The sequence below is a fragment of the Phaseolus vulgaris genome, chromosome 7, assembly GCF_000499845.2.
Source record: "Phaseolus vulgaris cultivar G19833 chromosome 7, P. vulgaris v2.0, whole genome shotgun sequence".
Classification (NCBI taxonomy): domain Eukaryota; kingdom Viridiplantae; phylum Streptophyta; class Magnoliopsida; order Fabales; family Fabaceae; genus Phaseolus; species Phaseolus vulgaris.
The window spans coordinates 15,230,996-15,247,077 of record NC_023753.2 but is presented as its reverse complement, the minus strand read 5'-3'; the positions used below and the strand labels follow the sequence as shown (position 1 = coordinate 15,247,077).

The 16,082-nt window shown below is 31.9% G+C and overlaps 1 protein-coding gene and 1 pseudogene across 1 annotated transcript; one reads left to right on the top strand and one right to left on the bottom strand.

The window, feature by feature from the left end:
• Positions 1 to 1,806: 1,806 nt before the first annotated feature.
• LOC137829118 (uncharacterized) lies at positions 1,807 to 3,655 on the bottom strand. Its single transcript, XM_068635912.1, has 3 exons — positions 3,312 to 3,655; positions 1,898 to 3,170; positions 1,807 to 1,854 (listed from the first exon to the last, which is right to left on the bottom strand). Exons 1-3 carry the CDS (start codon positions 3,653 to 3,655, stop codon positions 1,807 to 1,809), a joined length of 1,665 nt encoding a protein of 554 aa, XP_068492013.1.
• On the top strand, positions 3,213 to 3,318 carry LOC137830782 (small nucleolar RNA R71; annotated as a pseudogene).
• Positions 3,656 to 16,082: the final 12,427 nt, after the last annotated feature.

The window sequence follows — 16,082 nt, the reverse complement described above, 5'->3', positions numbered from 1 at the left end:
TAAATTCATAAATTAGGGATTATTTTATATGTAAATTAGCAATAAATCCTCATAAGTGCCTATATTTTAATATGAAATATTACTGAAATTAGTCACTTATCACTCTCCCCAACTTAGAATCTTGCTTGTCCTCAAGCAAAGTAAATGAATATATTTGAATTTAAATATCAAATAGCTTAATTCACTAAACAACAGATCAAATTAGAAACTTATGATGCTTCTAAATTCAAATATAGAAAATTATAGACACAATCAATTTCCAGAATCAAATCAAAACAAATAAATGACAATTCATCAAGGAATATCTTCTCATATGCTCACGGGTAAGTGTTTGTTTCTCTCTATTTTCACTGAATCATAACAAATCACAGTTGCTTTTCATTTCATCTTCAAATCACAAACATATTAGAAACATGAATCTTGAGGTCTTTTCCAGGGTTGTAATGAGGTTGGGCTTCCAAAAAATATTGGTTTTTCTTAGATAACAAAATGCACATATTAAAGAAGAAGAACATATCTACAATTCAATTATAGAGAACATATATGTTATCTAATTACCACTTTCTTTCGATGTCATATTTTCCCTCATTTTCTTTCTGACTTTTCATGATTTTCATGAAATTTTTCTATCTTTCTTTTCTATTTATTTTTATTCTTCTGTTCCTTTTTTTCTTTTCAATAATAGGAAAAGATTCTTCCTATTTTCAACTTTTTGACTTTCACAATCAGAACCAACCATTCCCTTTTCTATATGTATTGCATCTATGTTCTCCTTCCTTAAACATGCTAAAGGGTAGGAAATTATATCAATAAAGGTTAAGGTGCAATATTAACAAAAAAATTCTTGGCCCAAAGGGGATAAAAAAAATGGAATTCTAATATAAAGGTTGGCTTTTTGGCCCTGGCTCCTAATTAATACAAACAAATGCCTCAATCATCTTCATGCTCTTTTATGATGCAACAAAAATAAAAATTAAGCAACCACAACTGTCAAATCATCAGTAAAACTCTCAAAACTGTTTAAGGTTCACACACTCACTTGGTTTAAATGGTCTCATTCCTTTTTGTCTTGTCATTATCTGTCCTAATCAATCATCCTGTTAAATTTTCATGTATCATAATTTTAACTACATTTGAATAGGGATTCAATCATATTTTCTTTTCTAACCTGTGTCTAATTCATCTCACTACTTAATATTTAAACACAAATTCTTTTTTCCACAATTCAAAATTAATATTCTAGTTATTTTTAATTTGAAAAAAAAAACTAGAAAACAAACAAATTAAAACTGAAATTTAGTCAAAAAAGATAATTCAAGACTTAAAATTACCAAACTAATAAAACAGGAAATTTATTCAAAATAAGCAATAAAAACAAACCAAACAAATAAGCAAATAAACATAAAACAAAATAACCGAAAAATAAAATAAATAAAATAAGAAAAAATCCAAATAACTGAAAAGAAAAGAGAATTAGAGAGATAAAACCATATTTTTGTTCAATCCTCTATTCTTAAGAAGTCATCCAGCATTTTGTTAAAATTTTTATCTACAGTCTTGCTTCATTTGCTGGATCTGCCCCCCTGAATAATAGAACCTGTCCCCAAGTCAAAAATACATAACCTGCAAAATGATTAGGAGGCATATAGGATTTTTTTTTTATTATTCTTATTTACTTTTCTTTTTTATTTTTTTATTTTAAATAAAATCAGCAAAGGTAATAAAACAACATAAAACTAAAATGTGGACTGGGTTGCCTCCCAGTAAGCGCTCGTTTAACGTCATCTAGCTTGACGCCTGTTTATTTCAAGGTGGAATATCTCTATGATCCATCCTTTTGTACACATTCTTCCCCTGCATTAAAATTTTTAAGACCATTAAAAAGATTTAAAGTTACCTCCTCATCTTGAGTTCTAACTTGAAGTTCTCCTTTGTCGACATCAACTATGATTCTAGCAGTCTTCATAAAGGGTCTTCCAAGTATCAAGGGAACCTCCTCATCTTCTTTCATGTCCATCACAACAAAATCCACAGGAAATATGAATTTATCCACCTTGACGAGAACATCTTCAACCACACCATATGGATACTTGGTTACTTGATCAGCTAACTTTAAAGTCATCTTGGTGGGTTTAATCTCCAAATCACCTATTTTCTTCAACATTGCCAAAGGAATTATATTTACGCTTGCTCCCAAATCCAATAAAGCATTGGCTACTAATAAAGCACCTATAGACACGGGAAGGTTAAAACTCCCTAGGTCCTTGAATTTTTTAGGCAAGCCTTTTTGAATAATGACATTGTATCTATCCTCCAGCTCTATATTTTTTTCTTCAATATAGCTCCTATTCTTTCGAAATCTTTCAAATGTTGAATCTTGCTTCAAATTTCCTGCAAAATAATTTTTAGGGAGCAATTTATCAAAGAATTTTCTTTCCTTCTCGCTTTTTGAAGGAGAATGAGGATATGATAAATCTTTTTCAAAAAATCCTCTCTCCTTATTTTCACTTTTCTTCTTTATTTTTTCCTCCTCACTTCTCTCTTTCTCATCTCTCTTCCCCTCTATCTCATCTTTTTCTTCTTTTTCAGCCACTACATTATCGCAATGCTCTTTTGAATTGGTTTGCCTATTGACTGAAAACTGGCCACTTTGTTCCTCCACAATTTGTGAAATTTGTTTGGTCAGCTGTCTCATCTGGATCTCTATACTCCTAATCATGGCCATGCTATTGTCCTGCGCTCTCACAATATTGTCCTGCGCGCTCACAATCTTTGTCAGAGCGTCTTCAACTTTAATCATTCTTTCAAGCATGGATGGATCCTCAACTTCAGGTGAATTGTTCTGATAAAAATAGTGACCATTAGGATGAACACCTCCACAAAAATCACACCTGATTGACTGACTTTGGCTTTGAGATGAATGAACAACATATAATTGTTGGGGGAATTTAGCCATTTGTGCAGTTAGTTGCTCAATCTGTTGTGTCAGAATCTTATTTTTAGCCAAGAGTGCATTTTCTAACAACCCTTTATTCTGAAGATCTTGTCCATCATGTTGGGCTTTATAATCAGTTGATGCCAATGCATCAATAATTATTGTCGCTTGTTCTACATCAAGGGCCATCATTGTGCCACCAGCTGCAGCATCTAGGAGCATCTTTATGTCAGATCTGAGACCATTCAGGAATATGCTCAGTTGAGAAATATCTTCAAACCCATGATTTGGGCATTTTCTCAATATCATCTTAAATCTTTCCCATGTATCACAAAAGACTTCATTTGCTCCTTGTCTGAACATAGAGATTTCAGACTTTGCTTTGATGTAGCGAGAAATTGGAAAAAATCTTTGCAAAATTTTTTCCTCTACATCCTTCCAGCTAGTGAGGCTCTGATTTGGAAGTGATTTGAGCCATTCCTTAGCCTTTCCTGCCAATGAAAAAGAAAACAAGCGCATATAAACATTTTCAAGATCACCTGATTGAAAACCCATTGTTCCTACCAATTCATAAAATGTATCCAAATGTGAATATGGATCCTCATGTTCTATTGCTGTAAATTGATAGGCACGGATGAGAGTGAGAAAATCGGAATTTATTTCCAAGGCCTTGGTAGTAGGTATTGCAATACTAGAAAAATGTCTTGGTCCTTGGTACATGACATAATCTCCAAGTGTCTTGCTGTTCTGTCATGTTGCTTTCTTCCTAAAACATATTAGTGGAGAGAAAAAAACAGAGAACTGTTTTTTCTTTAAAAAGAATAAAATAAAATAAATTTGAAGATAAAAATAAAAACAAAATATGTAAAATAAAATAAATAAATAAATAAAACCAAAAAACAAAAATAAAACACTAAAATGACGTTAAGAGAAAATTAACAAAAATATTCAAAAAAAAAAAATATAGATAAAATAAAAACTAAAAACAGAATAAAAGAAAACTCTAAAAACAAAAAATAACGTACAAAAAAAAAACTAGAAATAAAATAAAATAAAATAAAGTTAAAAAAAAATTGAAAACTATAATTGTAAACAACTAATATTCTAACTAACTAGCTTACGTAGAAATAAAAACTAAAACTAATAATAAAATATAATTAAAATAAATAAATAACAGTTACGTAAACATAAATAAAACTATCTAAACTAATCCTAAAAAAACTAAAATAAAATATAATAAAACAAAATCAAAATCAAAATCAAAACAAAATAAAATAAAAATAAACTAAATTAAATAACGTAAAGAAAAGAAAAAAAAATAATATAAAATTAACAACTTTTTTTTTAAACAGCAAATCTATACTAAAATCAAATCTAATTTTAATAAAATAAACAAAATCAAAACAAATAAAAAAAAATATTTACAATATTTAGGAAATTATACTCAACAAATCAAATCTGGTCCCCGGCAACGGCGCCAAAAACTTGATGACTTTTTACGGCAAGTGCACCGTGTTTGTCAAAAGTAATAATTGTCCCTAAGGACGGATATCCATCCCACAAGGAACAGTGAATTATCGAGTACAATAATCGCTAAATATAAAAACAGAACAATTAAAAGAGTTTTGAATTAATTGTGTTGGCACTGATCAATAAGAAAACAAACAAAGAATTAGTTGTTTCAATTGGAAAAATAAGGATTAGTTTCATCTCTCTCACTCTCAAGTATTTTGATTAGCATGTCAATATTAAGTTCTTTGATTGAAATTGATGCCCGTATAAAAATCATTTATATCGATTCCTCGCATATAAAATCCTTAAGAATGTCCCCTAACTATCGATCCCTCGCATAATTATAAGAACAACTTAGAACGAAGCTCAGACGTTTAATAGCAATTAACATTTCAAGTCTATTCCTAGCACTCAAATATGTTAAGTATTGTTGTTTAGGTCCGAACCCTAAAAATACCTCCCGGTCAGATTTAAGATTCTCAATTTGTCACGGAAAATTAAAAGTAAAACAACAATACCAATAATCAATCAAGAACTGAATATTAATATATAAAATATCACCTCAATACATAAGAGTTTGAGTAGATTACTCTCAATCCCAAAGGGTAGAATTAGCCACGCATACTTCTATCACCTTCCATTCTCCCAATTGGGTTACAACTCACTCTATGGTGTTTTCCTCTCAATCTGGCACACTAAGGTTGAGCCTCTAGCCCTCTATTTATCCTAGTTTTCTAGGGTTAGGTTGTTTATTGTGTCGCGCTAATGGGCTAAATGATAAAACATAAAAAAATGCCCAATCTTCCTTTGCATCTTTTTCCATTCTGGGACCTTCTATCTTTATCTTTTTAGCTCAAATCATTCATCTTTAATCCAAATCTCCAATCTTCCTTAGAAATCTACAATTAACACCAAATTTGGGAATAAAATACTCTTATTCAAATAAAGATCATAAAAAATGTAAAAAGGTATAAATTCATAAATTAGGGATTATTTTATATGTAAGTTAGCAATAAATCCTCATAAGTGCCTATATTTTAATATGAAATATTACTGAAATTAGACACTTATCAAATACACGAGGCAAAATACTCTATTTATAGGAGAAAATGTCTTGAAGAACAAGATAGAGGGGTAGGGGTGTCATTTGTAAGAAGCCTTCTAGAAGGTAGGTTAAAGAAACCCTAAACCTAGAAGCACTTGTCATGAAAGGTGGGCTTGACACAAGCTCAAATTACTAAGCACGCCCTACTCTAGTTTATTCTTTTATTTGAACCCTCTAAGTGAGCCGGATTTATTTACAAACATTTTTGTCTTATAAGAAGACCAAAAGGAAGAACATTTGATGCTCTGGTCTACCAACTCTTCTTTTGTTGAGGTCCTTTCGATATTTGGTGGGGCCTTGTCTTGAATGATGAGATGACTGATCACAGTGTGAGTTGTCTCTTGTGTCCTTGGTCATCTGCTTGGTTAATTGGGTTGTATCAACACTTGAACAATTTCTCATCGTTTTAGCTTCACTTGTTCCAACAGAGAGAAAATTGTCATAATCTTTCTTTCACTCAATCCTTAAGGCAAAATAAATTGAGTGATATGCTATATCTCTTGAGAGTTTATGCTATTGCTTGAGCAACATTGAACAATGGTAACTCATCGCTTGGGAATTGTTTGATTGGTAATATCAACATTGAGCAATATCAACCCATAAAGCATAAGTTTGACAGACAAAAAGTATAACATATCAATATTAACACATCAAAATCCAAAGCATTAATTCAAAATGCCCAGTATGACTATCTCATCTTCTTAACTCCAAAAAATCATATTTTGAATTTCCAACAATCATACACATAATTACATACACTACAAGAAAATCATTAAATAACAATCAAATTTAGAGACAAAAATTAATTAGTCACTATATTGACTAAATTAAATACTATTTTAGAGATTAAAAAATTATTGGTATCTAAAGTGGTTTCTATTATTAATAAAAATTTATAAAATGATTTCTAAATTGGTATCTAAATTAGTTATCAAAGTTTTAGCTACTAATATTTTAATTCTAAATCAGTCTTTAAAAGACTTATAAAGACTAATTTAGAATATAAAGTGGTTAGTAGCTAAAATCTTGGTAGCTAATGGTTAGATATCAATTTAGAAACTACTTTATAATTTTTTATTAATAATAAAAATTACTTTGATACCAAAAAAATTTTTAGTTAATAAAATAGTCTTTAATTTAATCAATACAATATTTAATTATTTTAGTATTTAAAATTAATTTTTATTTAATGATTTTTTTAGTAATAATCATAGTACACATTTTTACATTTTTATTCCAATATTCAACTTCAAGTGGATATTAACTTAAATCCCTAAATTGACAACATCTCTTCTTTATTAGATACTCAAAGAAAAGAAAAAGGAGAAGTTAAACTAACAGTAGAGAAGAAAATACTTACCTTGAGAAAAAATCTAATTAACTATCTTGATCTTCAGCTACTACCTCTAAAAGTTATAGTTTATTTGCAGAATAAATAATTTCAAAATTCTAGAGAGAGTTGAGAGAAAATAGAATTCTAGAAAGATAAATTTTTTAATGAAATAAATAATATATATTTTTAACTTATTTATAAACTCTTAATTCTTGATTTAATTTAAAATTTATATCTCTATTAAAATTCCATTTCTTATAAAGAGAGTATTATAAAGAATAATCGATCATATTTATTGAATGAGATTTTGATAGATGTAAGAATTTATATTTTTATACCGAACTAAAAGAGATACATTTTATGTTAATAATTCAAGTATATATCAATCTTTTTAGTAAAAACATATCTACAAATATTAAGGAAAATATAATTAATGTATCATTCAATTATAAATGGATCTTATAAAAAAAATGAAAGAATTTTTCGAAAATAGTCTTACGAAAGGGTGTTTATAAACATCTAAAGGTGAAATAACTTTTTTTTTATTAGTTTGGTTTTCATAAACTTTGAAATAGTGTCTATTGTATCAATTAACTAACATACATTAAATAGGTTACATCATATATACTTAAATTTAGCATCGTATGACCGGATACAAGTTAAAACATGATAATAGGTATTACCTTTCAGACTGTAACAAATAACTACTACTGAAAGTAATAATTAAGTTCATTTGGGATGTTTAGAAGATAAATTTTTTCAAAGAATTATGGGTTACAACAACTTCAACAAATGCAAAGTATTTCATATGGAGACTTGGATTGCTAATATGGTAAATATGGATAATAGGGGTATTTTGTTAAGTTGAATGTTATGCCAATTATGTCAGTTAAGACAACACGTTTTTATTAAATGCAAAATAGTCTCTACAGTGTGGAATTTGTGTAACAATGGGTAGGGCTTAAAATAGTCTCAAATAACTGTTATTGGACATTTTCATTAGTTCATTTTCTCAAGTTTAAATAAAAAGTAAAATAAAATCTCAAAAACAATGTTTTGGGATCACATAAATCGTTATGTTTAGGATTGTAGTCTATGATGGAGAAGAGATTTTTGGTCTGACACAATTGAAAGGATGGACATGAATTACAAACCTAAAAAAAAAAAGCTAATTTCTCATATCGAAATTGGTGTATGTATCCAAAATCCTATTTATTATCTGTATAAAATTAAACAATACATATTTACATATTACTCATAAAGGGTTTAATAGGGAATTGTTGGTGTTTTAAGTATGGTATAAATCTCATACATATAATTCGCGTAAGTGGTGAGTAGAGAATGAAACACCATGGTAATATCTACTGTTATTTTGTTAGCTTATGATGTGCAAGAGATAGGTATCAACAATGTCAAAAGCATGTGGTAAAGTGCGAAAACATATGCACCTGGATCTCAATATGTCTCCTGCAAAAATCAAAATGAGATGGATGTTGCATCATTTGTACAGGCGGAAAGAGTCTCAATAACAAGGTTGCTTCAAAATCAGAACATTTGTGATTATGGTCATGTGGATCTACAAATACATAATCTCAAAGGAGGAAAAGATTCAAAGATAGACGCTTTTGTAGTTTTAGGTACGGAGGATGAGGAGGTTATGTAGTATCCATACTACAAGTGATGTATGATTCTTATAATTTTGATGTAATGTGTCTCCATAATTCTTTATCAAGATATACATGTCTAGGTTAAATGAGCTTTTTTTGAAAGTACATTTTATAGGATGCGTTATAAATATAGTACATCATGTTTATGGGTTGGAGCACCCAATGGCTCCATTTAATTAATTTAATATTAATGATTAAAAAAATTAATTAAGTTTATTTAATGATATTATTTTTATACAATAAAAGTAATTTTTTAAATTACTTTCAATTACATTTATCGATCAATGTGTTTAAGTTTAAATATAAGGATATTTAAAAAAATAGTGACATTAAATAGGGTTAAGGTGGATTTAATTTGTTTATAATTAAATTTACCTAAGATAAATCAATTTTACTAATATTTGAATAGAGAGAGCAAGGGTGAAAGGATTTAATTTTGATACACATGAAAGATTGGATGATGGAAATCAAATTTAGAGGAAACAATTTTTTTTAAAAGCTTTCATGTTAGGCATCACTATGTAACTTGACATCTTAGTTAGGCTGATACCTCAAGTAACAACAATCATCTACCATCACATGAAAAAAGTATTATTAAAAAAAAGAAAAAAAAGAAAAAACAAAAAAATATGGGGGGACTAGACCAAAACTCATATGTTAACAAAAACCATACATAGGTAGACTATACCTATTCATAAAAAAATCTAAGAACATACTAGATGGAAGCCTATTATACCGATGAAATACTTCTCTATGAATAAATCCTAAATTAGCCAACTTATCAGCACACGTCCCTTCACGAAAAATATGAGTAACCCTAAACCTGATTTTCCCACAGTAATTAAGACAAGTATTTCATCGATTACGAAACATGCACATAACATTAGTCCTAACAGTAAATGCAACACAAACCAATGCAGAATCACATTGAAGCCATACATTAGTAAGCCCCACCTTTTGAGCTTCCTCTATAGCATGTATAACTCCATAAAACTCAGCAACCATAGTAGTCTGAACTTCAACAAATCTAGAGAAAACACCAATAAACTTTCCCATACTCCCAAGAAAAATACCTCCACAAGTAGCAAGACCAGGATATCCCCTACCAACCCCATGAGTGTTAATTTTAACACAGCCTGGTGAAGGAAACTCTCATCTAACAGGAAGAGAACAAAGAACTTTACTAGTACGAGTATTAATACCAAAAAATTTAATCACGTTGAAATCCAACATATCATTATTCATTGAAGCTTTAGAAGAATTTCCCACTAGACAAGTTAAATATTTAATTATCAAAAACATCAAAGCATAATTCCTCATACGCCATATCATCCAAATAGAAAAAGTTATCACAACAAGCTTAATCAATTTAACCAAAGGACTACCATCACTCTTAATAAAAGAAAGAAGATCATCCTTATTAGAGAAATGAGAAGTAAGAAAATTTTGTCGAACCCAATTCCATATATGCAAAGCATTAGAACATTCAAAAAATAATTGTTAAATAGATTCCTCGTTTTTTTCACAAAGCGTACACATAGAAAATATATACAAACCTTTATTTTGAATATGCCAATTTCTAGGAAGCCATCCATGAAAAACTTTCCAGAGTACTAGAGTTTTGGAAGGTGGAATTGATGAAGACCAAATGAATTTACCCTTACCACAGGGAACTCTTGGTGCCAAGAAAAAAGTTCTAGCCGATTTAAGAGTGAAACGACCAGACTCATCTAGAAACCAATTAGGAATATCTTGTTCCTCCTTAACCATGATATGATTAAAATAATGAGGCATCTGTTGTAAAGACAAGGGAATATTCCAATCACAACCTTTTCGAAATTGAGAGACTGTATCCGAAATGCTAGCACCATCAGATAACCCTACAATATTTTCTAAAGAAGTAGTAAAACATCATTTATCATTCCAGAAATTAATAAAAGTACATGTACCAACAATCCAAGAAGTGTAATAAAGTATAGTAGAATAAAACTGCTTAATTCCAGGCCAAAGAGATGAGGATATATAAATCATTATAAACTCGTATTTTGATTTAAGAACCCTGACTTTCAGGAGAAAAGACCAACGCATGTTGCTATAAGCAAATTTCCTAGAAAGCTTAAGAAGATATGCATTATTTTCATGACGAAGATTAATAAGGTTCAAACCTCCATTCTTAAGAGGAGAACAAATCGTATCCTAATTCTCGGTGACTATGCCTTTATTTAGAATATCACCAGTCCAAATAAAATTTTGACACCACTGTTCAACTTGCTTAAGAAGTAAAACATGTCATTTATACATATTAAAGTTATAAGCTAGAAATTCAGTAATCATCATATTGACCAACTGAATCTGACTCATCATACTAAGAGATTTACCTTTCAAAGATGCTAGCTTCAATTTGACTTTATCAGCTAAAGGTTGAAGAAATCGACACTTTGGAGCACCAACAAAGATAAGCACTCCTAAATAATTGAAAGACAAACATCCAGGACTACAAGAAAGAATACGTTAAATTTTGGTGACAAATTTTGGTGACAAATCCATGGTGAAAAAACTACTCTTAGAATTATTAACATATTGACAAGAAAAATCACCATATGTTTTAAGCAAAATACTCAAATTTCTAAAAGACTTATTATCCCCCCTACAGAAAACAAATATGTCATCAACATATAAAATATAAAAGGGAGTGAGATAACCTTGCGAACTAGCCATATGTATAATTTTCTTATCATTCACAAGCTTAGAGATACCTCTACTAAGAACTTCCTCTTCATGACAGAAAAGTAAAGGAAACAAAGGATCACCTTGTCTTACACCTCTACTTCAAGGAGAAAAAAACCCACAAATTGCCATTTATTCTGATAGAAAGCATAGCTGAACAAAGAATTGTACTAATCCAACAGACAAACGAGGGGTGAAAATCAAAGCGTGTCAAAACTAATAATAAGAACTTCCACCTCATAGTGTCAAAGGCTTTATGAATATCGATTTTGTAAGCCACATTACCTCCTCTAACCTTTTTAGAAAGAAAGTTAATAGTTTCAAAAGCAATACCAATGCAATATTGAATCTGTCTACCTTGCACAAATCCATATTGATTAGGAGAAATGATTCTAGCAGCCACAAGTGCAAGCCTATCCGCCAGTATCTTGGAAATAATCTTAAATATGAAATTAGCAACAACAATTGACCTGTAATCTTTAATGGAGTCAACACCCTGAATCTTAGGAATAAGAGATACCACATTATTGTTCAATCCATGGAGAACCCAGTTTTGTTTAAAAAGTAGTTGAACAACATTGCAAACATCTATCCCAATAATTTCCCAATAAGAATGATAGAAAACACCACCAAAACCACCAAGACCAGGAGCACTATTACCATTAAGATTAAAAACAATATTCTTGATTTCCAAAAAATTAGAGCATTTAATCAACATCATATTCTCCTCAAAGGAAACTAGCTCAGGAATATAAGTACCAATAAAATCTTCCATATTAGTTATTCCAATCAAGGATACAAGAAAGATCATTAGTAGTAATCCAATCAAGGAATTCATTACAAGAAACCTGATTAGGAGACCCCCCCTGCAGTCATCCGCCGAGAGCACAACATTATAATCTCTTAGAATACACCAAGGCCATGTGAAGAAAGTAAGATCCCTCCACAAAAACCGTCTAACCTAGTACTTGTTAGCACCATAAACACCTGCAAAGTTAAACATTTATCATGCAAAAGGTAAGTTATAGAAATAATTTGATCATTGACCAAGAAATTTTGGACAAGATTAGGAGCCGACAAACATCAAAGCTTAGCAGCTTTATTAACAATAGGAGACGTAGCCACCAAATGCATATTAACGGATTTCAAAAGGACATCGAAAGCATCAATGTTCGACATCATAGGTTCAACAAGAAAAACCAGGAGGGGTTTATGTAGTTTAAGTAAACTAATCAACATCAACACAGTTTTGTGGTTTCCCTGTCCTCTAACATTCCAAAAAAATGAAGAGACCTTCATTGAGACGTTGTAGAGAGAACTACCTTAGTAGGTTTTTTGGATTTACCAGTCCCTTTAGGTGGTCTCCATGGTTTTCGTTTAGTGCAAACTATTTCCTTCCCAGTATTATTGGCATGCTCCTCCATCTCATTAGGATCAACCCAAAATTTGGAGACAACCCGATTTTCAATAGTGATATGGTCATAATTAAATTTAACAATGGCAGTCAGAATAATTGACGCACCAATATTAGAATCACCTCCTACATCTATAGTTTCCAAACCATCAAGAGAGAAAAAGTGATTTTGCAGGACCAATGTATCATTATCGTGGAGTAATAGAGACCTCCACATGATGACCATCAATAGGAGTCTTGATTGATGCTTTAGTATCCTCAGATGATTTAACCCTCCGAGGAGAGGTAGGACGCGATGAAGATGGTATAGCCACAGGAGCAAAGACCTCCACATGATGAACATAAATGGGAGTCGTAACTAAATGTACAAGTTGTGACTCTGAGCCCTTTGGCTTGCATAACAACAGGTGAATTCCTTACCATCCCTGGTTCTGAAATATCTGAAGTGGGAGTGAACAACCCCTACCTGGATGAGGACCTATCTTGATCTGAGGCATACTCGAGAGAAGGCATCATCGATAATTTTATGATCGATTGATATATTACTATATATGAGTTATGAAATGGTGATATAAGTTCAACTTTGAAAACATTTTTTTTTTGCATTTGTGAGGTGCTCCCTCGGCTACAAATTGATTAACTTTTCGAAGATGAATGGAATAATAATGTGATGAAATAAGATTTGGTAAACGATTATAGTTTTGGTTGAAACTTGAAAAGTGAAAGGTGTATTTTAGTTGCAGCAAATGGTTGTGAGTGAATACCGACAAAAAGAATGGCCCCTTTATCTTGTTCGTCTATATATACACTGATGAATGAATTTTCTTGGAGAGAATCGTTTTGTCATGAGAAGTCACAATCTTTTTTGCATATAAAGCTTTCAATCACGGTTAGAAATGGGTGCATTGAATGGTCTAGATACATGCCCCTTTGAACTTGTTTCCAAGTCACCAAAACTAAGATTTTGGCTAAATGTGTTGAAAATAGAAAAAAAAAAGGACTTTTCCTTTCGGCATTAGCACACCAATACGCATCTTTGAAATCAAGGACTTTCATATACGTGCAGCTTCTACGAAAGCCCATTTTGGACTTAACTATTATTTAATGTCATTTTCACCAAACAGGACAAACCAATTTTTTTTCATTTTTTGCTAGATGTAATTTCCTTTGAATTTTAGTTTGGTGAATGGTTGAAAATGAGAGTACTTAGCCTCTTAATTAATTTGAATCCTCGTATAATTAATTCCTGGCCTCAACTATATCAACTAATTTTTATTAAATTATATTGTTAATGAGCATTGTAGCAAAGATGTGTTGATATCATGCACAGTTAACGGTTCAATAATTTGCGGTTGGAATCTTTATTTTTGTGAAGGAAACTTGAAGGAAGACGGCTTTCCCTTTTGCATGGGGACAAGGATGCAGATCTCCTTGCGATTACAATTCAAAACGATAAATAATTAAGGTTTTGACTTTTCTCTCTTTCTTACTCACAAATTCTAGGTGACATAGCCCTATGAAAATTCTAACCTTGACGTTTTAAAAACAAGTTTATTAATTTTGATAAACTTACTTCTTTATATAATATATATGTATAGTAATTTTTATAATAAAAATAACGTAATTTCCTTTTTTAAAAGCATTTTGACAAATGAATTTACGAGTGTTATATATATATATATATATATATATATATTATCTCTTTTTATATGTAATAAAAAAAATTATTGGTTTATTTAAATTGAGTTGCTATATTTTTTTGCAAAATAATTAAGATATTTTTAAGATTAAATTGTTAATTTTGAAACAATGAATAATCTTTTTTTTTCTTCTCCCAATTTTTTTTTTTTACTTTCCATTATGCATAACGACATACTATCTATTAAAAATTGTTAATTTTAGAGATTAATGATCATATTTTTATTTTTTATTCTATGGTAAAATGAACATATAATTTATGTGTTTGTCAATTTTTAATATATATATATATATGTATATATTGATCCTGCCGGTTGACCTGAGTGCAAGAGTCTTGTCACGTCAAAGGTTTCTCCTTCTGGATCATCTTCGCACCACGTTAGCTTCTATCCTCTACACCTCAATTCTTCGCAAGAACCTGCAAAAAACAGAGTGGCGCCACTGCGGCCGATCGCGCTCCGACGCTCAAGTCAGTGACGGAATCACCAAATACTAAGAGAGAAAATCTAACTCAAGGAACCGTGCGCAGTGAATCTAAGTGTACTCAAGAGTATTCTCAAAGCGTACTCAAGTGTTCTGAAAAACGTACCTCAAAGTCTGTTAAGAGTTCCTTATATACCTGAGCACTTTCTCTCTCCTGACTGTTACACCTCTGGACACGTGGCTCGCATCCAGCTGTACATGTGTCACCATCTGGAGCCCCCTTCTACTTGAGCGTCACCTCTACTCTTCAAGCTATTCGACTAAGTTACCCATGCAAGGAGTAACTCGGTGCATAACTTCCTTGGAGCGCGACCCCTTAAGCGGCGAGTACGGGGTGTCACCATGCACACCTTCTCTGTGGTCTCGCCTGCCGCTATCACGATCTGCTTCACTTGCACATCGTGCATGTTCTGGGAAACTGTTCCCTTGCCTCGACCTCTAGCTAGGGAATGATCATCTGATAACCTCGTCCTTCGTACTTGTACCCCTTGAAAGCCTTAAGCAAGCCTTCCTGATCTTGCGGCGATGTGCCCCTTTCGGCGGTCTCTAACCACTTGATCGCCTAAAACTCACATACGGCGACCATGACGCAAGCCTGGTGACCGCCGGTTATACATACTAAAGATCGGAGAACGCCAAGCTAACAATTGACGACTACACAAACTTCCCGATGTACTTCCCTTATGTCAGCCAGGTGTCCCGTTCAACACGCCTATACCATCGCTTGCTGCCACATCATCGCTTCCGATTACCTGATCGGTACACAAGCCCCTCAGTCTTAAGCTGAGACTTGTCTAGCGAAAAGACTAAGAGGTCACGTCATCATCGATCTACGTGGCGCTGGTACGGATTTCCGTACATTCGTACCCTCTGCCTTTCTGACGCTCCACCAACCCCCTTTTCAATCAGACGACACGTGGCTCCATCAATGGTCATTTTCAATTGTCGTTTGCGCTTCCTAAAACGTTCGAAAACCCTTAAACCGTTCGCGCTTTTCACTATTCCATCATCTTTCTTCATTCTCAAGCATTCCAAACGTTCTCTCTGCGAACCACGAAGCTTCTCGTCTCTCTGAATCTCCAACTTTCTTCATCGCTCATCCGATCACAAAAAGGTACCCCTTTTACTCCTCCTATTGGTATTTGTTGCATTTTAATCGGTTTGCATCATCCATTAACTGTCTGAAGCATACGTTGTGGGCTGTTTTT

Bases quoted from the DNA above. Each gene is read 5' to 3' on its own strand.
- LOC137829118 (XM_068635912.1), bottom strand. From the start codon at position 3,655: ATGTACCAAGGACCAAGACATTTTTCTAGTATTGCAATACCTACTACC. The intron at 3,171-3,311 runs GTCTGAAATCTC...GAATGGTCTCAG, and splicing joins TCTCGCTACATCAAAGCAAA to ATCTGACATAAAGATGCTCC. The intron at 1,855-1,897 runs GTAACTTTAAAT...ATTTTAATGCAG, and splicing joins TTAGAACTCAAGATGAGGAG to GGGAAGAATGTGTACAAAAG.